The sequence below is a fragment of the Neolamprologus multifasciatus genome, chromosome 22 (assembly GCF_963576455.1).
Source record: "Neolamprologus multifasciatus chromosome 22, fNeoMul1.2, whole genome shotgun sequence".
In the NCBI taxonomy this organism is placed as follows: Eukaryota; Metazoa; Chordata; class Actinopteri; order Cichliformes; family Cichlidae; genus Neolamprologus; species Neolamprologus multifasciatus.
Window position 1 is genome coordinate 25,958,795 of NC_140459.1, and position 24,099 is coordinate 25,982,893.

Genomic DNA, 24,099 nt, shown 5'->3' on the forward strand with positions numbered 1-24,099 from the left:
ATACCACAGGCTGTACTCAGGGGAGTCTACACAAAGTCTGTATGGTTTACCGAAGATACATAAACAGGGTGCATCTTTAAGACCGATTGTCTGTATGATCAACTCCGTCACCTACAACATCTCCAAGTTTTTGGCTTCAATCCTCAACCCATTGGTAGGCAGCTCTGAACACCACGTCCAGAACACTTTGGATTTTGTTGAGAAGGTGAGAGATGTCATTATGGAGGCAGATGTAACCATGGTCTCGTACGACGTTACATCTCTCTTCACATGCATCCCGAGCACGGAAGCGTTGGAGGTAGTGCGTAAGAGATTACAGGATGACCCCAACCTCAACAACAGGACCACTCTCAGCATCGACCAAGTGTGTTTGCTTTTGGAACTGTGTCTTCATTCCACCTACTTCACATACAAGGGTCAGTTCTACAGGCAGAAACATGGGTGTGCCATTGGTTCCCCAGTTTCACCCATCGTGGCCAATTTGTACATGGAAGAAGTAGAAAAGAGGGCTTTGCTATCCTACCCTGGAACACCACCAAGCCACTGGTTCAGATATGTGGATGTCACCTGGGTGAAAATCAAGTCTCAGGACGTTCCACATTTCCCGGATAACATTATCTCGGTGGACCGACACATCACGTTCACCAGGGAGGATATGAAAAATGGCAAGTTAGCCTTCTTAGACTTTTCATTTTCATTTTAGAGATTTCCATCAGTAATGGGGGACATCTAAAAGCTGATGTGTAATGCAAACCTACGCATACGGGATCAGTATTTAAGGTTTGACTCTCATCATCCACTGGAGCACAAACTGGGTGTCATCAGGACGCTACAAGACAGAGTGAACACCATCCCCACTGACACAGAAGGAAGCAGAAGAACAGCACATCAAGAAAGCCCTGAGTAAATGTGGTTATCCCAGCTGGACTTTTGTCAAAGGTGGGGAGGTGCCAAAAGAAAGCTCCAGCCGATCCAGGAGAGAAGGACAACTGCTGCCTAAGCGAAAACCTGTAGTGATCCCGTATGTGTCAGGATTATCGGAGCAATTGAGACACATTTTTTCTCTCTGGCTTTTAAACCCCAAAACACGCTGCGATAAAAAATGGTCCACCCCAAGGATCGGGTCCCCCGACACAAACAGAGTAACATAGTGTACGCTGTTAAGTGCCAGGAGGATTGCCAGGATTTATACATCGGGGAAACCAAACAACCTCTGGCGAAGCAGATGGCACAACACAGAAGAGCTACCTCGTCAGGCCAGGACTCAGCAGTCTATTTACACCTACAGGCCAGTGGACACTCTTTCAAGGATGAGGATGTACACATCATGGACAGGGAAGAACGCTGGTTTAAGCATGGAGTAAAGGAGGCCATTTACGTGAAAAGGGAAAGACCATCTCTGAATCGAGGAGGGGGCCTAAGGGTACATCTTTCACCATCTTACAATACTGTGATTGCAGCCATTCCCCAACTCTCTGTGAATGGTACTCATTGATCAGTGGTCTTTGATCAGTGGTTGTTGATCAATGGTTGTTGATCAATGGTCATGAGAATTTGCATAATTAAGATTAATGAACTGACCTCTCAGCCCATTGTTCCTTCAGTGGGCTGGTTTCAGTCATTATGCAAATGTACTGTTTATAAGATTGGGGAAACCTGCAGTCAGCTGAGACTGAAGAAGTCACTTGGATGAGTGACGAAATGTTTCTCCCACAAAACGGTACGTCCAGATGAACAGAATCAACTTTTGGGGATTTACTTACCTGGATGATTGAGAATGCATCAAGAAGAAAAAGTCTCATATAACAAAATGAGGGGTGTCTCAAGACTTTTGCATATTAGTGTATCTAAGAAGTTTCATAGTTTGCGATTCACTGATGGAAACCACAAAATGACAAGCTTAGTGGGTTTTGTGATCAACTAAGCTTTATTTGTCATCATTTCTATTTTTAGGTGAAATTACTTGATAGTGGATCGATCACACCATTTTCCCCCAGGCTTACATGCTCCCTCTTAAATGCTATGAGTTGTCATAGTGGTATATTAATATGCTAACATTATTATCCCTTCTCTTAATAGCTTATCTAGTTCAGGGTCACATGGGGCTAAAGCATGAAAAGAACATCATATCCTGTTAAAAAGGTCAAAAAGAGCCTGAACCTTTCTGGTAAAAAAGCAAGAACAGACTTGCACAGGTCTGGATTAGATTAGATAAGGTTTGGACCGTTTTAATACAGTATCATCATTTTCTCTATTTTCAGATCAGTTACCAGAGTATTGAGTCATCAGATCCAGGTATTAATGTGCCAGGTCCTCGCCGTACAGTGTCCAAGCTGAGAAATGAGACCTACCACATGTTCTCCGGCCTCCATCCTGGAACCACCTACCTGGTGTCTGTCCGGGCCAGAACTGCCAAGGGCTTTGGCCAGACTGCACTCACTGAGATCACCACCAACATTTCTGGTGAGTCTCTGCACTGACTGCTGTGTGTGTGTCTACATGTGCGTAAGAGATTTTCTCTTGACTGGTATTTAATGATGAATTCAGATTTTCAGTGGCTGTGACAGGACAAGTCTAAAGAAAAAAAAAAACATGTTTTTTTTTTAATGATAGGAGACTATGTCATGATATGTAATTCCCTCCCTTTGAAGAACTTTGGTTGAATTGCACATTTAATTTTAAACTGTACAAATTATTTTCATTCTGTACACCTTTCAGAGGCACACTGGCTTAGTTTGATAGAATAACAGCAGCACAAATTATAGCCAAGTACAAATGTTCAGCTTGAATGGTTTGGTTGAAAACAGCTTTGTTCACATCACCGCGGCTTGCGTTTTCCATTCAAAGGACACGCAGCTGTTCAGAAATTAGACAAGCGGTGTTTGTCAGGGAAGAGGTTACCGCTATGGATCTCAAGATTCTGTTCTGTCTGTGGGGATTGCGAAACACTCTCCCCCTGATTGGTGTCTGCAGGCCATTTTCACTAATGGTGTTTACTCTGATGAAACATCACTTGCTATTGTTGTGTCTCCCTCATACAGCACGTGGGGGGTAAATGGAGTGTGTGGATGATTTGGATTCATTCAGGAATCCACACACAAAAGCAGTTAAAGAAAATAAAGCTTCCTCAAAAGGTCTGCAGTTATTGCTTTTTCCTTCTTTCTGGAGATGTATCTGTAGAAAATCTCCTGATGCAGGCTTTAATAATGTTTCAGGCTTCTTCTTGTTAAAATGACCTGATTATGTTAATCCGAACAGCAAAACAAAAGGACATTTTCTTCTGTCAAATTACATATTGAGTGCCTAAAAACAATTAACTGTGTGCCAAATCTAGAACTAAACAAGGCTGTTTAGCTAATGATGTTGACTTTTTGTGTGACAGCAGTGTATTTCAAGGTCTAGGTAGCAAGTCAGATAATTAGGTAGTATTTCTGAAGCAGCTTGAGGGCTGCAGCGGTTAGCGATGGGACCTCACGACAGATCATGGTCCAACAACAGGATGGTTAGAAATCTTCCAGAACAAACTGATCTATGCAGGATCTTTGTCCAGAGATGGAACACTGCACCCCCGCAGGTCCTGGCAGCACACAAAGTCTGAACTGGACATATTGTTTAGGTTATTAGAAAGTGCTTTAACTTCTATTTTTTTGTCCCCCTTATTTTTGCCACATTTTTCCACCTCTGCCAAGGAGAATATGTTTTTGGCAGTGTTTGCACATGTGCCATTCAAAGTTTTTGAAAGAATTCTGATAAAACTTTGTAGGGGTGTAGAGTGGGGTCATGTTAGCAATTCATTAAAATTTGGCTTGCATGCACCGAGGTCTTCAAGGTCAACTTAATGATTTATTGGTCAAAAACTGGCAAAAAAAACCCCTCATAACTTAACTATGATCCTTACAAGTGTGGTGTGTATAGTCAAAATAAAATACTGCATATAGATTTAAAATATGTCTCATTTACCTCTGACCTCTCCTTCAAGATCCTTCAAGTTGACCCCAAAATACGTTGTACGTAGAGATACGTAGAGAACGATGTGCCTCGTTAGCTGCCCAGTATGTAAAAGACAGCGAGCTGCCTTGGCACAGTTTTGCATTCTGAGTGTTTCTTCTTGAATTTGTTTCTGCACTTTTTATTACATTTGTGTTTCATAACTTATTTCAAACAAAAAAATGTAAAAGATTAATTTCCTTGACTGTGTCTTAACATTGACTGAAAACAGAGTAAAGCATAAGAGTTTGGATTGTTCAGCGAAGGAGTATAGCAACGAATTTTATGAAAGAGTCTTTGCAAAAAGTGGAAATTGTGACATTCGCTGTTGTACTGAATTTTTCTGCATACTATAGTTCATTGCAGTCCTTTTCCAGTTTGTTGCACTTACATTATGTGCATTCTAAATCCTACCAAATCCTACCCAAACGTGTCTTGCTTGATAAATAGTAAACTGACACAAGGAAATTATAAATAATGGCAAGACGTGCCATTATATTTACTGCACCTGTCTTAGTTTGCATCCAAATATCAAATCTAAATGTAACACTTCACTTTTACATGACTTTGTTGCAAGTTGACCCCAAAATATGTCATATCTTTAAAAAACAGTACTGTCAAGAGAACGCGAATGAATCCATATACACTCAAAATTAAGTTAAAAGGGGTTTCAGCAATGCAAATAACAAAGCCTGCTTTTTGTACTTTTTACTCCACTACAAACTCCTTAAAGTATTTTCTAAAAAAGAACAAAGAAAATAAAATGAAACTATACAAAATACAACACTATTCCTTTAAAGTCACTACTGCCCAGAGAGTGAGTTGCCTTGCCGAGGGTTGCGCTCTCTGAGTGCTTCTTGTTAACTTCAGAATTTGGGAAAGTCAAACATGTTTATGGTTGTTCTGAACAGCCTAATGCAGAGTTGAAAACCTGCTTTTAAGGGGACACATTACTGTTTAATTTTGGGGTTAAAGGCGCACATTTTCAGGAAGACTGAATGACTTTTGGATTGTCTAGTGTGGTATAGGTATCCCGTATTTGTGAAAAAGTCACTCTAGATCCAACCTTGAGCTATTGCAGTGCACTTTCAAATTTTGAATGTAACTCCTTTACATTCATACATTAAATACATTAAATATTATACATTAAAGTAATAGAATCAGTGCATTCAAGTAAAATATAAAAAAATGCTCATTGTTAAAGTTTTATTAATTTGTTTCTTTTATGGCAGTTTAATGGTTTACAGCAGTTTCTCTTTTTAAAGTTGTTGCTTCTTTTCCTTTTGATTTCTCCTCTGATTCAAGTGTGCTTGTGTCATGTCTATTTATTATTACTGTCTCCTAAAGCAGACAATGATATAACTTTATCCCTAGGCATGCAGAATATATTGAACATTTTGATTTTAGTCTGGTGTTTTCTAATGCCGAACAGGGAGATCGGTGGATTGTAAACGTTATTGTCTTAATAAAAATACCTTTTGGTTCTGCTGGATCTCGGTGCTTTTTATATTCCAGGAGAATTCTTTGACCCCCACACTGTATGTAATACAGCATCCATCTCTATTATCTGTACCTGTTCCATTCGGTTTAGAAAGTGGCTTATGTGGGCTTGCAGATGTCAGAGTGTACAATTAAATCTATAGTATCACATGCTCCCACCTGGCTGTGCTGTCAGGAGCTCTGGGCAGCCAGCTCCCGTTCCAGTTTAGTACCACACATGCAAGTGTAATGCTGTACTCGTTAGTTTTTTCATTATTCATTGGCTTTAACCACCTAACACACACTGGCTCAAACACTCCTGAGCACGACTGCATATAATGCAGACCTCAGATGTTTGTGTGCAAGCATGAGTGTGTGTTTTTGCGGATGACAGGTTACACAAGCAGGTTTTTACGACGGGCATTAATGCCTTGCCTCAGCAGAAACATTTTCCACTTCCATTACGGAACCTTTTTGTTTTGGCTTATCTGTTGTACCAGGATAACCATTTGCTTCACTACGTACTCCAATTAATTCACTCCCTGTAGTAAACAGAGATGGGAACACTCAACCCCTTTGTCCCCAGAGCTTTGCTGAGGTTGTGCAGCATTGAGATCTGTCCTAATTATATTATAAGAGCCTCTTGTTTTCTCTGTAGTTGGCTGCTGTTACTAGTCATCATCAGTCAATGGCACTGTGTGGGAGGTCTGCACACACTAGTACGCTGGGGACAAGTGCGGGTAATGAACAAAGATGGTACACTCTTATCTTTTAATGTAGGGGAGAAAACATTACTAAAATATTGAGCAGTGGAGCCACGTGTCTGTTGAATCTCCCAAATCTAAACAGAGTATATTTCATCTTTGCAAAAAGAGTACGGAAAATCATCCTGCTCTTTTTCTACATATGTTAGCCCTGTTTTGACACATATTTTTTTCCACTTTTCTTTCTGCCCTCAGCTCCGGTGTTTGACTATGAAGACATCCCTTCTCCACTGAGTGAGTCGGAGAGCACCATCACCGTGCTGCTGCGCCCAGCCCTGGGGAGAGGGGCTCCTGTCAGGTACAATGCATGCTTCACTCCTACACTGACATTCATTTGGTGCTCTTCCAGGCTCTGATATTTATAGCTGCAGTCAAAGCGAGCTCTGTGAAGCACTAGAAAATTGTTCTTGCATGAAGTCCCAGAAAGTGGGTCTTCACGGAAACATGATGATTTTGCAAAGTTCACAAAGCGTTCAAAATTAAATGCAAGCCATTAATATTAGGTTTCCTCATTAATGTTTGCCCAGTGGTCAAGGACATCGGAACGTTCTGATGTGTTGGCACAACAGCAAGAGGGAATAAAAAGTGGGCTGTTATTCGTTATTCCGTCCTGAAGCCTAATTCACCATTTCACCCATCTTTAGAATGACGCTCCATGTCAACCATTCGTATGCTGACTGTTAGACATTGTGTCACCATAATGGGCCCTTGCCACTGGTTCAATTTCAGTAAAACCTCAGGTTTTGAGAAAAAATTGAAGCACCAGGCTTTCAACTAGAAAAGAGCATCCAATCCTTCATGGAGTGCATTTCTCTGGGAGTGATATAACGGTGCAATAGAAAAATATTCATCACATGGTGAGGTTCTGTTAAAGCCAAAACGAAAGAATCTCGTGACAATATTGCTTCTTCATTGTGGCCATGAGTAGTAAAAACATTTTTTCATAACTGAAATTAATAATCAAACAAACACAGTTTGGTAAATGGTGACTGCTGATATACAATTTGGGACATATCTTTCAATTCAACTGTATTTATACAGCGCCAAATCACAACAACAGTCACCTCAATGTGCTTTATATTGTAAGGTAGACCCTACAATAATACATACAGAGAAAACCCCAACAATCATATGACCCCCTATGAGTAAGCACTTTGGTGACAAGGAGGGAGGAAAAACTCCCTTTTAACAGGAAGAAACCTCTGGCAGAACCAGGCTCAGGGAGGGGCGGCTATCTGCTAAAATTCATTAATTTTCCTGTCTGGAGTAAATGGTAAATGGACTGGTTTGTATATAGTGCTTTTCTACTCTTCTGAGCACTCAAAGCGCTTTACACAACTCGTGCATTCACCCATTCACACCCAGTCGTACAAGCACATTGTTCTAAGTAGCATTCACACACATTCACACTCTGATGGATGCATCGGAAAGCAATTTGGGGTTAATATCTTGCCCAAGAATATTTGGCATGCAGACTAGAGGAAGCCAGGAATCAAACCACCAACTTTCCGATCAGTAGATGACCTGCTCTACCACCTGAGCTACAGCCACCGTACTCCAATTTCATACGTTTGTACTATTTTCAATTATTTATTGTTTAGAAAATGTCAAATATGTTGATTTTGTTATGATTCACACTTTACACAGTAGCCAGACTTTTTTGGAACCAGTCACATGCTCATGCGCTTTCACTAGCTCATGAGCTACTCGAAGGATCTAGTTAGCACCTGTTAGCTAAAGCAACAGCAGCTAAAGTAATCCTTTTACTCTAAATAAACACTATACACAGGGAATAACATATTGCGTTTGGAGCCTTACAGACCTGCATATGATACCTACTTACCATGCAGTCTTTTTAAAGTTTAGCATGAGTTCTCTGGATGACTAATCATGCTACTTTGCATATAATTACTGCTTGTACTTTCTTTACTTTCACCTGGTAGGCTGATTTGGAAAGAGTTAACTGGCAGAGCGCGGATGAAAAACATAAAAAAAACATTGATGAAAATTGTTAAACAAAACATCACATAATTAAAAGTGGTGTTATTCAATAAATATACATATCCAATACAGATCAATTATAATAAAAAATAGCTGAAATTCAATAATAGCGAGTTTTTCTTGTATTTTGATATAATTTATGAATTTGGGTTTCAGTTGGGTGCCATCTTCAAATGAACACTGTAGTCCAAACAGTTTAATTAAAAAAAATAAATCATGAACACTGTAGATGGCATATTCAAATCTGTGTGTATATAAAGTTCAACATTAATGAGTTAAAAGCAACAATTTATTGGAGGTAAATTACAAAAAGTAAACAATGCCAATGAAATAATTAACAAAGAAACCAGAAATATTAAACAAGACAACTGAAAACAATGGCCACACATTACAGGATTTCAAAAGGAAACATAACATGAAGTAATATCAGGTAAAATTCAATCTATAAAAACTTGTTTTAATTTGGAATTTAAAGGTCACTGGCTCTGTGGGCCGGAATCTCCTCAGCCAGATCATTCCAAAGTTAATCCATTTTATGTATCGAAAACTTTGGAGTAATACTGGAGTAATATTACTTTTCTGACTGGATATATGATGATGATGCTACAATTTAAGGACAAGGGCAAAAAACACAGTGTGATCTGAATGGTATGTTCCTGGCATTATGACTATTGACAGCGATATTATATACTATTAGAATGATATTTAAATGATAGGTTTTTGGGGCACTAAGGTCCACATTGTCCTGTTTCAGTGCCTACCAGGTAGTGGTGGTGGAAGAGGATGGGTCCCGTCATGTGAAGAGGAGGGAGCTGGGTACCGTGGACTGTTTCCCTACTCCAAATTCCCACAACGAGGCTCAGGCCAAAGGGGCTTCACATTACTACACAGCTGAGCTGGCTCCCAGCAGTCTGCCGGAGGCCACGCCTTTCACAGTGGGTGATAATCACACCTACAATGGCTACTGGAACAGTCCTTTGGACCCAACCAAGAACTACCTCATCTACTTCCAGGCCACCAGCAACTTCAGAGGGGTAAGAACCATTACAATGTCTTTTTTTCTCTGCTACTCGGATACTATTTTGCAAAAAATATTCACTCACCTATCCAAATCATTGAATCCAGGTGTTTCAATCACTTCCATGGCCACATGTAGACTCCATCTACAAATATTTGTGAAAGAATGTGTTGCTTTCAGGAGCTCTGTGAATTCCTGCATGGTACAGTGATAGCCACCTGCGCAATAAGTCATGAAATTTCCTCGCTACCAAAGATTCCAGCCTGTTCTCACTCCCAGTGCGTAACATCCCAACGATTTGTCATGACCCACGGCATTCCTGAGAAACACGAAAGGTGACCTTCCTCGTTTTTATGCTGCGTGCCGGGTTATGGGTGAAATGTAGTAGAATGACAGTCCCGCGGTAATACATGTTCCAGCTAGAGCAGGGCGATATGACCAAAAATTATCATGATATGCATTTGAAAATTTGCAATAACGATATAACTGATGATATAATTGACACGAGACAAAATATTTTACAATTCCACAATTTTATTAGTGCAAAAAAAACCCATCAATGTATTTTTACTTAAACAAGTTTTATGTGCATTAAAGTTATATAAAAATGTAACAGTGCAAATTCCTCGCTGACAGTTTAACCAAAAGGCATTTCGAGTGGAAACTGGCCGACATATCCTCAGCATAACCATGTATAATATCCACAAAACTTAAAAAGAGGTGTTACACACACAATACAGTAATATTATGTTGAAGCACAGTACGTATCACTCCGCGAGACTCCTGCCTACGATAGCTGTAATGCTCCGACAATCCATCAAGCGGTGCGGGTTCGTAGCTTAGCAAAGTCGTACTAAAACATTTGACAGATTTTCGAGCGCCGTGTACGACATAAAATCATTTCGAGGTCAGTAAACACAACCAGAATTCATACATAAGGCACATGGGATTATAAGGGGCACTGTCGATTTTCAGAAAAATCAAAGGATTGATTTTAAGTGTGCCGTATTTTCCAAAAAACGCGGTAATAACGACAGCTCGCTAGCATGCTCTACAAAAAATAGTGCTTTGTTGTGTATCTGATGGACGAAAGCTAAACCAGTTCCACACCACTGAAGTTGCAGAATTTTTACAAACCAATTCTGGTTCATCCGTTTCCTTCAACGATCCGCTCTCGCCCTTCTCATTCTCTCCAAAGCGATTAAAGTAAAATGAATGAACATGTGTAGATTAATTCCAAACGGTTCTCATGTTTCCTCGTTTTTCCGATCTCGTCATTTAGGGACGTGTTGGGTGCCTGGAAGCGTAATATGTTGACAATTTGTCACCTACCGTAAAATATTACGCTTTGGGAGCAAGAACGTGTTGCAGCCCATTGAATATTCCACCGTCAACTGTTATTGGTATTGTAACAAAGAGCAAGTGATTAGGAACAACATCAACTCACAGCAGGGTCAGAGGATGCTGAGGAACATATTGAGTAGTCGCTATAGACTTCCAAACCTCACGTGGCCTTCAGATTAGCATAAGAACAGTGAGAGCAACATAGAGAGCTGCATCCAAGCCTTACATCACCAAGTGCAATGTAAAGCACTAGTGTAAAGCACACCAAAACTGGACTCTAGAGAAGTGGAGATGTTCTTGTCTATGCATCTCTATCTGGCAATCTGATGGATGAGTCTGGGTTTGGCTGTTGTCAGGCAAACAGTACTTGTCTCACAGCATTGTGCCAAGTCTAAAGTTTTCTGGAGGGGGGCTTATGGTGTGCGGTTGCTTTTTGAGAAGTTGGCCTCTGCCTTAATTAAAATTAAAAGAACTCTTGATAATTCTAGATACCAAGATATTTTAGACAATTTTAAGCTCCTGGCTTAGTGGGAGAAGTTTGGGAATGGCCGCTTCCTCCTGCAACGACCAGACCACAAAGCAAGGTCCATAAAGACATGGATGAGCGACTCCAGTGTGGAAGAACTTGACTGGCCTTAAATCCTGACCTCAACCTAAAATAACACTTTTGGGATGAATTAGTGTGGAGACTGCAAGACAGGCCTTCTTGTCCAATATCACAAATATTTCTCTGGAAGAGAGGTCAAAAATTCCCATAATCATGCTCTTAAACCTTGTGGAAAGCCTTTCCAGAAGAGTTGAAGCTGATATAGCTGCAAAGGGTGGGCCATGATCACATTAAACCCAATGGATCAAGAATTGAATGCACTCAAGTTTATATGTGTGTGCAGGCAGATGAACAAATACTTTTGGAAATATAGTGCATAAAGCAAGGATTGGACTAAAACTGAATGAAAAGCAGACAGTGTTGAAAGGAAAATTTGAAAGATATTCAGAAAGACTAGAAAACTATTGCTCAAAACTACTTTAAAAATGTAAATAAAGTTTGGAAGCAGAATATAAAGAGGGGTGACTCAAGAATTTGGCACATTACTGTATGATCTGCCTTTTAGAAAGCCTAAATTAGCCCCTATTTTTAGACTTTTTAATCGTACATTATTTGTCATTGAAAATGGAAAGGCAAACCTTTTTCTACCTAAAACACTTAAAGACATTACATGAGCAAAGTGGCTGAATTTTTTTACAAGATAATTACTTGTGGAATAGAGTTTGCACCTTTTATTTTCATTAGTAATCTTTCAGTTGCCAGATTGCCTCATATTTAAGCTCTTTAAAAGTAAATTTTGTGTGGGGAAAAAAAGTCAAACACTCTCCCCCAGACTTAAAGTGATCGGAAAAGAAACTCCTCAAGCTATTGAAAAAATGACTGAAGCATTAACAAGGAAAGTGCTGGACAGCAGCCACAGAAACACTGAAAGCAAATGCTCTTTAAATCATTAGGCACATATGGCTGTTATGCATGCCTACCTGTCTCCACCATCTCAGCTATACACTTGTCCAGCTGTCTCAGTCCTTACAGGATGCAACCAGTGTTTGTCTAATTGGGTGGACCTCAAGAGCTTAAAAGAATAAATGAATACAGTCAGTGTCTGGTCCTAGTGAAAAACAAGATGTTGCCTGTCCAAGTGAAATCACTGATGTCAACAGTTAGCTTCTCTCATTGTGACCTGGCATTTGAGATGATTCTGTCTCTAAAATCAATCGAAAGCGTCTTTTGGCGCAGCAGCTTTTAGAAATCCGAATATTATAATTCATCTTTGCACTTTTCTTTTTTGTCCTGGAAAAAAAAAAAAAATCTCAAGTCTGTTTTCTAAATTGTAGCTGTGTTTCATGAGCGATGGGCAGCTCCGAGAGAAAGAGGGAAAAAACCTAATTATTTCGACAATTACTCTGGATAAATTAGATGTACGGGGCATACTGTGGACCATGAGCTGCCACTGAATTGAAACCGTAATTGCTTTGGCAGATATGCTGTCAGTGGGGCTTGAAAGACGCATGACTGGTGTTGCCAGTTTATTGTGAAACACATAACCAGGAAACAAACACACTTTTCCAAGTGTTTTTTTTCCCCGTCTGTTATTTTTGTAGGGGCCACTTTAGAAAAATCTTGATTACTGCCAAAATATCTGTGAATTGAAACATGAAAACATCAGCATGCTGAGATCTCGGAATAGAATAGAGTAGAATAGAATAGAATAGAATAGCCATTTATGGTCATGTACAACGAAATCTCCCCCTGTTAAATGTGTTTATGTGGGGTTACGTGTCACTTATGCTGATATTTATATGGACAGATGTAGCCTTCTGGCTTAATCTGGCATATTTACATGGATATATGTTAACTAATATGTCCCTTTTAAATAAATACATTTAAAAAATTCAAAAAATAGCTAGCATTGCTAAGCTAAAGGATGTATTTCTTTTTACATTTTTATTATCACTTTTGATCACTTCAGCAAATATTATTGCACAAAAGAAAGGTTGGGAGCCTTTCTTTTCTAGACGGTGCTGACTTCAGCTTCTTGGTTAAATGTCAACTATACGTGTCTCCAGTTTATGCAAGCTATTACTCATTAGCTCCATATGTAACTTGCCTGCTAACCAGTCTGTTCCAAAAGTCATGCAGTGTCAAGGAACCTCTGTGACGCCACTCTTTGACTGCCATCATTTTGTTATTGCAGTTTTATTAATTATGCTGCTAAAACTGAAACAATCCTCTATTTTATTCTTGATTTTAACACATTATTAAGCACTACTAATAAGTCATATGAGAGTTATTATCCACAGTAAACAAGCCGTGGGAGCTTGTAACTAATATAATTTTCTTTCAGCCGTTAAAGCCTTTAGCACCTTTATGCTTATTTTTTGGGTTTTAGGATCAACATTCAGCACCATGTGTTTAGCATCAGGCATCTGTTTTCAGTTAAGAAGTTTTAATAAATTTATAAAGAGATTATAAAAATTAATGCATTAATAAATAAATCTGTGTGCAAAGTTCGAATGTTATAGAAAACAAAAGTAGCAACTATCCTATGAACACAGGAAAGCATATAATGGCTAAAGAAACAAATCGAGAACTAAATGGAGAGTAGATATTGAGATATATCAGGCTAAAACTGGATGGATTTATTTGCTTTTAATCTCAGAGTAGGTTAAGATTGGACTTAACCTATGCAGATTAAGATATGCAGGAGGCCAACGCCAGCATCAATGTATAAATGCATATACAGAGTCTGCATTGCTCTCCTATTACACCACAAGACCACCAGCTGACACTGAGTTTAGTATGCTCCAGAGTTTTCTTTACGTTAATGATATGTTATTAATAACATGGCTAACTTGGCAGAATACTTGCTACTATACTTGTATCTTGCAAGTCAGATGCATGTTTTTTGTCCGCTAAGTATGAAGAAAAAGTGTTAGGGTCAGGGTCATTGCACATGATGACTTAGAGCTCATATCAATCACTTACTTTGCTTGCATGTTGTTTGCATTTTTGTTTCAGAAGACCTACATCCCATCTTGACAGAGGATAGGCTAGCTCATGACATACTACCTTTCGCTGCTTTAATAACCTCTGGGAGGAAGTAAATATAACTTATCTGTCACTATAAAAGATGGAAGAAGATGAGAATCCACTTGAAACAAATTTCCAATTATAAAAGGCAATTTGGCAAACGTTTTAGGTGAAAGGGTCAGAATCCAATCTTAGAGCACAGATTAGCATAATTGCCCATAAAGGCTAATTTAGCTTCCTTAAATCTTAATTTGGAAACTTGCCCCTCTGTCTGTGGGACAGAGATGGCTGTTTTGGGAAGGAGTGGCTTCGCATTGTGAAGGGGAGCAGAGGTTGCGCACATCACAGGGAGCTGTCATGCACTTGGAAATTTCAATTATTTTCTCCACACAGCAGTGGTTTGGGCTGCATGTGTTTTACATTTTACACAAGGTGGTTGTTTTTAACAGAATGACTCATAATTAAGAAGCAATGTGATGTCTGTGAGTGTGTGTCTTTATGATTCACTCAGTTTTTTCTTCATCCACAGGAGACCAGAATAAACTGCATTCGGATTGCTCGCAAAGGTAAAACTTACATTTTCACACCAAATAAGCTATAATATCACACATTAGTTATCACTTCAGAATTACTTAAATACAGAAATAACTATTTACAGCCATAAATGCTGTTTGATATATTCCATGACATACATGGTCCCAGTGGTTGACCTCTAAAGACTTTGGTGAGCCTCTGGCTCTTTCTATGACAGACATCCGTGGTTCCTGGAGATAGATAATAAGTGCATGTAGCCACTTTAAGGCCACCCATATGTTACACAGCAGTGGCTATATACTCACTTCCCATTTCACCAGCACATCATATTCATCAGCTGCACATCAATGACTTTAATCTTCTGTTCTGCCACATCCCAAAGATGCTCTATTCAATTGAGATCTGGTGTTTGTGGAGGCCACTAGAGTCAGTGTTCGGTAAGTTACTTTAAAATAGTAACTTAGTTACATTACTAGTTACTTCTATCAAAAGTAACTCAGTTACTTCAAGTTACTCGTTACTTTCAAAGTAACTAGTTACTAGGGAAAGTAACTTTGGTTTTACTCAGAATTCTCTTGTTAATGTGTTGCTTCCATAACTTTGCCAGTCTTCTAGCTTGCTTACTTGCCACAAGTGCACTGTGCCACCTACCAATAGAAAGGAAAAGATAATGTGCATATTTCCACGAGAGAAATCCCACGCCTGGACCGTCATTGACTGCTGCCATGATACTAGCCTACGTCACAGCGTCATGTGCGCCTTTTACATCCAACACAAAAACTGCAGTCGTGGTGCTTTCGATTGTACTCAGAACTCGGAAATTCTTCTGAATAGGAAGATGTAGGTAACACCAGACTGCAGATGAGCTGCATACAGGGCTGGACGGGGACAAAAAATTGGCCCGGGCATTTTGACTAGAGACCGGCCCGCCATTATAGGAAAAATCATAAAGCCTTGAATGAAAACAAACGCTGTTGTGACAGTGATGTACACTGTTTTGATGGTACATATGCATCAATCTATCAATCGTTTGTAGTAAGATTCAGATAATTATTTTTTAAAAGCTAGACATTTTAAATGAGAATAAGAAAGAAAAGTATTTCTTTGTGCCCACCTCTCCCTGTTAATGCCCTACCTGGCCCCCCTGGCAAAACTTTGCTAGATCCGCCCCTGCACAGTTACCAGCTGTCAGCTACCTAAAAAGGATCCTGGGGTTATCTGTTTCTCAGAATCAGTTCATAACTTCCCTTCAACTCATTCATGTCACCTAAAAGGTAAACCTGTTTCTCCATCACCTGTTCAGCTCTGATTCAGTAAGGACATCTCCTGGTTTCATCTTCATGTTTCCCTCTCACCAGATAACCAAACCGACATCATGACCAGCAGCTATTTTGCAGCTGTGGCTCCAGCAAACATCAGCTGATACTAGAAATTAATATTAAATAAGTTCTAACAACAGCTGATCAAGCTTAAACGTGCTGCTGTTGTTTAACGCGACATCGGCTGGTTTCCTCTTTCTGGCGCAAAGTGACCGATAAACAAACAAGAGAGCCGATCAGCTGATCATTGATCAGTTTTCATGATTGAAGTAGAAACGGGAGAGGGAGGGGGGAGAATGAAAGAAGAAGAGGCAGCTGTGCAGCAAACACAGAATAACTCCAGCTTTGTGCCTTTTTCATTGTAGCTGAATTACGGGACAAACTGTTCCTTTTCGCCTCAATAAGAAACGCGTAATATTTTCTCTGGAATACCAGACGGGACGGTTGGCAACTCTAATAACTTATGAACAAAATAAAGTTCAACATCATTAACTTCATAGCACCCACCCAGCTGTATAGAAACTCCGTCATGCTAGCTAGTACGCAGTACGGAAAAAGTCAGAATAACGAAAATAAACTCCACCTAAACTTGGTTTATATCTGACCCAGATAGCCTGCAGGTCATAACTTCTTACCTGAAGTTCAGTTCACACTCGGACCGGCGGCTGCCTCGGGTCTCTTTTCCTTCTGCGTCCCCTTTCTCTCATCCACCTGCTGGCCTCCACCACTTGCTAATGTTACTGAATCTGTGGAAGCTCCGCGATAGCCACCACACGAAGTAACGAGTAACGACCCTATCTAAATCCCAGTAACGACTAACGCGTTCCTGATTTTGGCATAATAACTAGTTACCGTGCTCGTTACCACAATAATAACGTAGTTACTGTAACGCGTTACTTAATAACGCGTTAGTCCCAACACTGACTAGAGTACAGATAAGCGCAACTAATTGTCATGTCACCCCAACCGGTCGCAGCAGATAGCCGCCCCTCCCTGAGCCTGGTTCTGCCGGAGGTTTCTTCCTTTTAAAAGGGAGTTTTTCCTTCCCACTGTCACCAAAGTGCTTGCTCATAGGGGGTCATATGATTGTTGTTTTTCTCTGTATGTATTGTTGTAGGGTCTACCTTACAATATAAAGTGCCTTGAGTGACTGTTGTGCTTTGGCGCTGTATGAATATAATTGAGCTGAATGTTCAAGAAACCAGTATGAGATGATTAAAGCTTTGTGACTTACCATGTCATGCTGTTGGAAGCAGCCATTAGAAGATGGGTACACTGTGGTGATAAAGAGATGGACATCACTTGCAGTTCAGTTTAAGGTTATTTACAAATCAATTAAAATGTAATTTCAAGCTGTCCAATAATTCCAAATATCAGATAAAACACCTAAAAATACAAATGTATCATTTCAAACATCATTATAATACTGTACGTTCTCAAAAATGTCCTAAAATTAGTTTAAAGATCTTACAGTATAATAATACCAATCAAGACACTGACACATGGAAATCGTATTCTGAATAAATTGGAAAGTATACTTTACATGTGACACTATAGTAGATTTTGAAAATGCCAGTTCCTGTTCAGCTGTTCCTGAAGACAGAGAAAGATTTTTTTAATGAGCTCATTCTAGACGTGGACCTCTACAGGTCACAATAAAACTTGTACATATGAGTTTGTTTCTTTCCCTCAAGAAATGTTTTCCCTCTTATTTATGTGTGAAACGAATTGACAAATAATTTAGGACAAGATCTCAAAGTTTGCCTTGGGTACTACATTATATATTACATAGGAATTGTTGCTGACCACCCCCTAAAATTTGCTGGCCCCTCCATTGAATCAATCAGTCACTTTAAAGAAACATTATTATTGATTTCAAAATCTTATTTGGTTGTCATGTGTACCTGTTTTCAGTGATATCAATTTTAATATCAGGAAATTAACTAGTCATATCATTCTTTTCTTTCTCTCTTTTTTGTCATATTTTTCAAGTAATCTATATTTGACAGCAAAATAGCAAAATAGTAAAATAAAATGGGAAATTCTGTTTTTGGTGTGCCACCATTTTTAGTGGCCTCTAAATGAAAAAAATTCTGCACCCGTGCAGACACCAAGAGTCATCAGATTAGGCAACGTTTTTGCAATCTTCTCTTGCCCAAATTTCGTGAGCCAAATTGCAGCAACACCCCGTACAGTCTGCTGCTGTATTGACCAGCTTCAGGGTTTGGCTTGCTATGCACTCAGGTGCTTTTTTTTTTTTTACCTTGGTTATAATGAGCGGCTATTTGAGTTACTGTTGCTTTCCTATCTGCTCAAAGCAGTATGGCCATTGTCCTTGTCTCCTCCTAGAGAATTGCTGCTCACTGGATACGTTCTCTTTCATGGACCTTTCTCTATAAATCTATAAAAATGTGTGGCAAAAAATTCCAGTAGATCAGTAATATCTAGTGTGATTGCTGATCTAGTGGTCTAATAGACAGAGTGGTCCACAACATTCAAGCCACTGTGTCTGGTGTCATGCTGCATACATTCAGATTCACTTAAATCGCTTTTCTTCCCCACCATGATCGTGATCATGTATACATGCCTGAACATGTTGATTTGCTGTCTTATAATTGGCTGATATTTGTGTCAACGAGCAGTTGTACCTATTTGTATTGAAGAATTCAGCAAATCATCTGAAAACCTTTTTTTTCTACTTCAGTGTGTCAGCTTTTGTTCAAACTTATATCAAGTTGAAGCAAAACCATGTAAAGGAAAATCTAAATTTACAGTTGTCAGCTTATTAATATTTTCAGATACACTATTTATGTATTTATGTTGCACTTTATTTGCTCATACATGCACAGTTATTTGTGGAATCCATCATTATGACTATAAGCAGTAAAAGTTATATCAGAAGCAGTTTATATAAACATTAGCACCACCACTGAGGGGACTCAGAGGGTGCCAGTCATCTTTTTCTTGTCACCATAATGTTGAATAAGTCAAAGTAAATCTCTAGGTAAACGTAACCACTACTACCACTACATCCTTTGTGCTTCAGTGGTGCAGGGTGCATGTCAGGGAGTTTGTCAGTTGTTCTGGATCAGGCTTAGGATATTTGACACGGCCTTAGTGTTGCTTTGGGTGTTGCAGGGAGGAAGCTCTCTTGCCAATCTGCCCACAGCCCCGAGACAGTAGAGAAAAGGTGAAAGCAAACATGCATCACTGTTCTCACTCAGTACCTCTTGAATCACTGACACTGACATTTTGGCAACCTCCCCTCTCCTTGGGCTTTGATGGCTTTGAAATCCACAGTGCAACAAGGTTCCCTCCCCCCACCGCCCCTTGTGCCTGAGAGAGGAAGCGACCAGGAGTGTTTGCTTGACAGGCAGACACTGATAGAAGCCTTTCAGTTCAAACAATCAGGGGATGGGAGAGATACAGCAGGTGAAATTAACTTTTTCCAGCCTTCTTCTCTGCTGAATTATGCTTCAAGTTAGTAATGCTCTAGAGAACGGTGGCAGTTAAATTGCATTATCTTCCCTGTGAACTCTTTCATATGAGAAGTGACATTAAGCCATCAAAGAATTCTGCCATACTATTGTCTGCCAGCTTGCCACTTAAGCAGAAGAGGTGGGTTGGAGGCATATTTTGTACTGTATTTGTGCATATGGTAGAGAACCTGCTGATATTACTAAACCTCTCTTGGAGGTCCCTATAAGACCATTTCTGCAGGTTCTTATGTCACCAAGACACCAATTATAGGGTGTGTTTTTTTTTTTTTTTTTACTTCCTGGTGTTTTGGTGCTTTTCTCTTCTTTTTTTGTCCCCAGAAATATTCCATTGGCCAACTGTGCAGAACAATAACATTTTCATTAAACATCAAGTTGTCTCAAGAAGACACCTTATTCTGTGACAAGAGGAGGTGTTTATTCACCTCAGCTCAGCCACAAGAAAGGCGTGAATCTTACATTTAGCTTTTGAGATTTCTGCTTAAAATCGGTTTGACAGCTGAATGGAATCACATCACACCATCAATTCTTAAATAACTTTTTTTCTTATTTACCGCAGGTATCGAGGGACGCAGATCTTTTTTTAAAAACAACTTCTTCTTTTTTTTATCTGGCAGCTTCAAGTAATATGTGACCAGGAAAGTGTGTATTTTGTCACATGAGGGTCTCTGATCTGCTCCTTTTTTAAGCTGCTGCTGATGTTGTTTTGCTGTTAATGCAGAGTCGACACTTCCTACATCTCCTGATGAAATCTGCTTTAGCATTCAGTCTAATAACATTTGTCATTCTTCTGCTCTGGCTTCTTATTGGCTAACGTATTCCAATTTGTTCTATGCTGAATTTTCTTCCAGTCTGTATTAAGGCAATGCAGTGTGTTGACACTATGCATAAGTGCTTTTCGTTCCCTCTCTGAGTTTATCTCCTGGAGATAAAAGTTCTTACTTACTGGTTGCGGTTCATTTTGCAATTATGTTTTTTCCCACTAATCGGAAGGTACTGTTGTACTGTTGTGATGTTTTCTAGTTACTGCCTCCAAGGGTTATGTTTTAGGTAGTGTCAGTGTCATTCTGTCTGTCTTCAGAAAGTTTTAGTTGAATTCTGATAAAAATTTGTAGGCTGTAGAGTGGAGTCATGGTAACAATCCATTTAAATTTGCCTTATATTCTTACAAGTGTGGTGGTTATTGTCAACATATAGAAAGTGCAGTATAAAGATTTTAAACATCATGTCACATCTGACCTTTGACCTCTCCTTTAAGGTCAACAGATTGATCTTAAGATATGCTATATAAAGATTTTTTTTCCTTAATGCCATTGTTTTTATTGGCAACATATGGAGAATGGTATATGGAGATCTTAAATATCAAGTTACTTTGGGCCTCTGACATCCTCTTTAGGGTCAAATGAGGAAAATAAATTGATAAACTGTCTCTTATCTTTAACACAACGCTTAAAGTTCTACTGCCTGTCTTTGTATTGGCAGCATTTAGGAAAGGATAATGGTATATGAGGATTCTAAATATCACGTTATAGTTTGTCACATTTGACCTCTAAACTCAATTTCCTATTTCACATCCTTCCTTTCAAATTGATCCCAGAATACGTTATATCTTAAAGAAAGTATTGTCATGACACAGAGAATGATGTGCCTCGTTAGCTGCCCAGTATGTTAACGGGAGTGAGCTGCCTTGGCACAGGTTTGCACTCTGAGTGCTACTTCTTAAATTTGTTTCTGCACTTTTTGTTACATTTTTGTTTCATAACTTATTTCAGACAAATAATGTAAGTTACAAAAGATTAATTTCCTTGACTTTGTCTTAACATTGACTGAAAACAGAGCAAAGCACAAGAGTTTGGATAGTTCAGCGAAGGAGGATAGCAACGAATTTTATGAAAGAGTCTTTGCAAAAAGTGGAGACTGTGACATTTGCTGTTGTACTGAATTTACCTGCACGCTATAGTCCATTGCAGTCTTTTTCCAGTTTGTTGGATTTATATTATGTGCATACTAAATCCTAGCCAAATGCGTCCTGCCTGATAAATGGTAAACCGACACAAGGAAATTATAAATGATGGCAAGACGTGCCATTTACTGCACCCATGGTTTCCTGTTGATGACCACTGGCATGAATTCAACCATTCTAGCCATTTTCTAAATATGCCTCTAAAGACAGAATGACTCACCCAGTGTGATTTGCGTGATTATGGCAAGTCTGTCAGGCTGCTGTATTCTCTGCCAGGAGCTATAGTCACCACCAATCCACAGCTTATCAAGCCAAACTCAGCATCCTGCCTCACTGCAAACACCCCCACCGCACTCCACACACGCATACACACAAGTCTTTTCGGTAGAAGGCACTAACTTCAATTTGAAACATCTTTGCTTTGTTGAGCCTTTATCCTGCTCTGCCAAGCACGCTGAGACAGGCTCAGGACCCCGTGATGATTACATTTCTCTGTATTTTCTCTCATTCCCAACTCTATTTGTTTTCTCATCAGCAAGAGGTGGCTTGTTAATAATGTCACGAGTGCAATAATACTTCTTCAATTCATTGATAGTTAATAACAATATTTCACCTTTTGATAAAACACCACAGGGAGCTCTGCTGATTCATGGAGAGAGAAGAATTCCGCTCTGTTGTCTAGCTCAGATGGCAGCACAGACAGACATGTGAATGTGACATATGGGTTGGAAGGAAATAGCAGCCTGATTGAGAGCTTGCATCAGCTCAGTGAGATAACCGACCCCGCATCCTTTCTCCCAAGCCAAGTATGTTTAGCTTCTCTTTGTAGAGAAGCTGAGTATTCACGACACTGATGTCAGCGCATGAGAACGCTGTTCAAGCCTTTCCAAATATCTTCTAGTAAGGGCTTTATTTTTGGGCAGCCTCTAGCGATTAAGTACAACAAGTCATTTTAATGATGAGACACTGGCTTGCTTGTTTACGACCATGCACGTTAGCCCGAGACAGTCTTGCATAACTTTGAACTTCCCTCAATACTCAGCTTTGCTTATATCAGCCTTTCGAATAGTTTCTTTAATCTTTCTAGCATGGCCATAATGTTTGAATGCATAACTGAACATTATATGAATTAGTTCATATTGGGCCATCTTTGAAGCATTTAATGCAGATTCTTTGAAGCTGTTCTCAGCAGGCTGCTCAACCCAAATTAATCTGAAATGCATACAATTAGGATAGGATGCCATATCAGGTAAATCTTGCTTTGCATTTCCCTCTAGCAATCCTCCATAATTAGATGATTTTTTTTTTAATGTGAAACACTACCCCAGTCATTAATCTAGATTCAATAAAGAGTGACGACTTTGTTTACTCAAATGTACTCTTTCACCTATAGAAGACGTACGGTTGAATTTTAAATCAAACAATGGCACAAAAAATGTGTCAACTCAAGTTAATTGCAGGGGAGGGAATATTATCCGTATGTGATGTTTTTCAGAAGCTGTCGAGTGAGAAAGACCCTAAGGAATCCATCTCTCTGGTTACCTGTCATTTGAATTTTCTGAGCGTCATATTTGATAGCATAATGTTAAGAGATATATTCTAAAACACTTCTTCAGTAGAGAATCAGAGAAGAGAAACACACAGATTTTCTTGCTAGCAAGGGCAGCCTCCAGAACTCACACTCCAAGAGTGAGGCTCAGAGACTAAGCACTGAGGACTGCCCTGGTCCTTTATTTATACACTTCAGTGAGCGTTTGTTCCTTACATTGGAATGTGGAGGTGTACATGTGTGTGTGTGTGTGTGTGTGTGTGGGAAGAGTGTGACCCCATAGATGACTTCCCTAAACCTGCTGGTCTGGAAAATCCAACAGTTCATCTATATGTAAAAAAGGCACTTAGACTAAAACTGACATAGCTACGTTAATCCTACCGTAAAACAATAAGACAAGGTACAACCTTTCCCATGCTCCTAGGATGTGGGGGTGAACGCCAGAACACCCTGGAATGTTACAGACCTCCTGGGATGAGACATTCTTTCAATATGCCACCAACTATATACTTCTAAACACAAATGATTACATGCAGTATTCTACCATCTTCAAACTTATATCATTAAAAGATTATACTGACTACTAAGTACAATTTTCCATTGACACATGACATTTTCAAGAACAACTCCATCACCCTAACTAATACACAGAAAAGAGAAAGCTTTTATAAAGATATGGAGCAAAAAGATCAACAGCAACATTAAGTGCACGATCGCTTCTTATGTCAGCACACCAGGACGCAGATGAGTTATATTTACCAGGAGGTGCAGCGCATGCACTCGAAGATTATTACCTGTTTTGTCACAACGTCAAAACAGGGAAATACAAATAAATGGACCTCCACAGTATGTCCTCCTTTTCCACCTCTGAAGGATTAATGTTATCTTGTAAAATGTTATCTTTTCAAAATCCAAGAAAAAAATTAAAAAGTTAAAAATCTAATATTTCCATCTCATGAACAGAAATCTGCTACTCCACGACTTTAGCTATACAACGTCATGTACCACACACCTTCATTTCCCATCCCTCCCTCACTCTGTGTCGTCATAACTCCTCCACCACATCA

The 24,099-nt window shown here is 39.4% G+C and overlaps 1 protein-coding gene and 1 long non-coding RNA gene across 8 annotated transcripts in view; both read left to right on the forward strand.

The window, feature by feature from the left end:
- LOC146493618 (receptor-type tyrosine-protein phosphatase U-like) overlaps nt 1-24,099 on the forward strand; it is a 260,603-nt gene that overhangs the window by 183,580 nt on the left and 52,924 nt on the right. For all 7 annotated transcript variants that reach the window (XM_085147848.1, XM_085147845.1, XM_085147843.1 and 4 more), the window contains exons 10-13: nt 2,262-2,463; nt 6,426-6,528; nt 8,986-9,265; nt 14,700-14,736. In XM_085147848.1, the coding sequence (XP_085003974.1) occupies nt 2,262-2,463; nt 6,426-6,528; nt 8,986-9,265; nt 14,700-14,736 (622 nt within the window). The remainder of the gene's footprint in view (nt 1-2,261; nt 2,464-6,425; nt 6,529-8,985; nt 9,266-14,699; nt 14,737-24,099) is intronic.
- On the forward strand, nt 14,743-22,484 carry LOC146493620 (uncharacterized). Its single transcript, XR_014871830.1, has 2 exons — nt 14,743-15,136; nt 16,959-22,484. It is a non-coding gene; the product is annotated as an uncharacterized LOC146493620 (long non-coding RNA).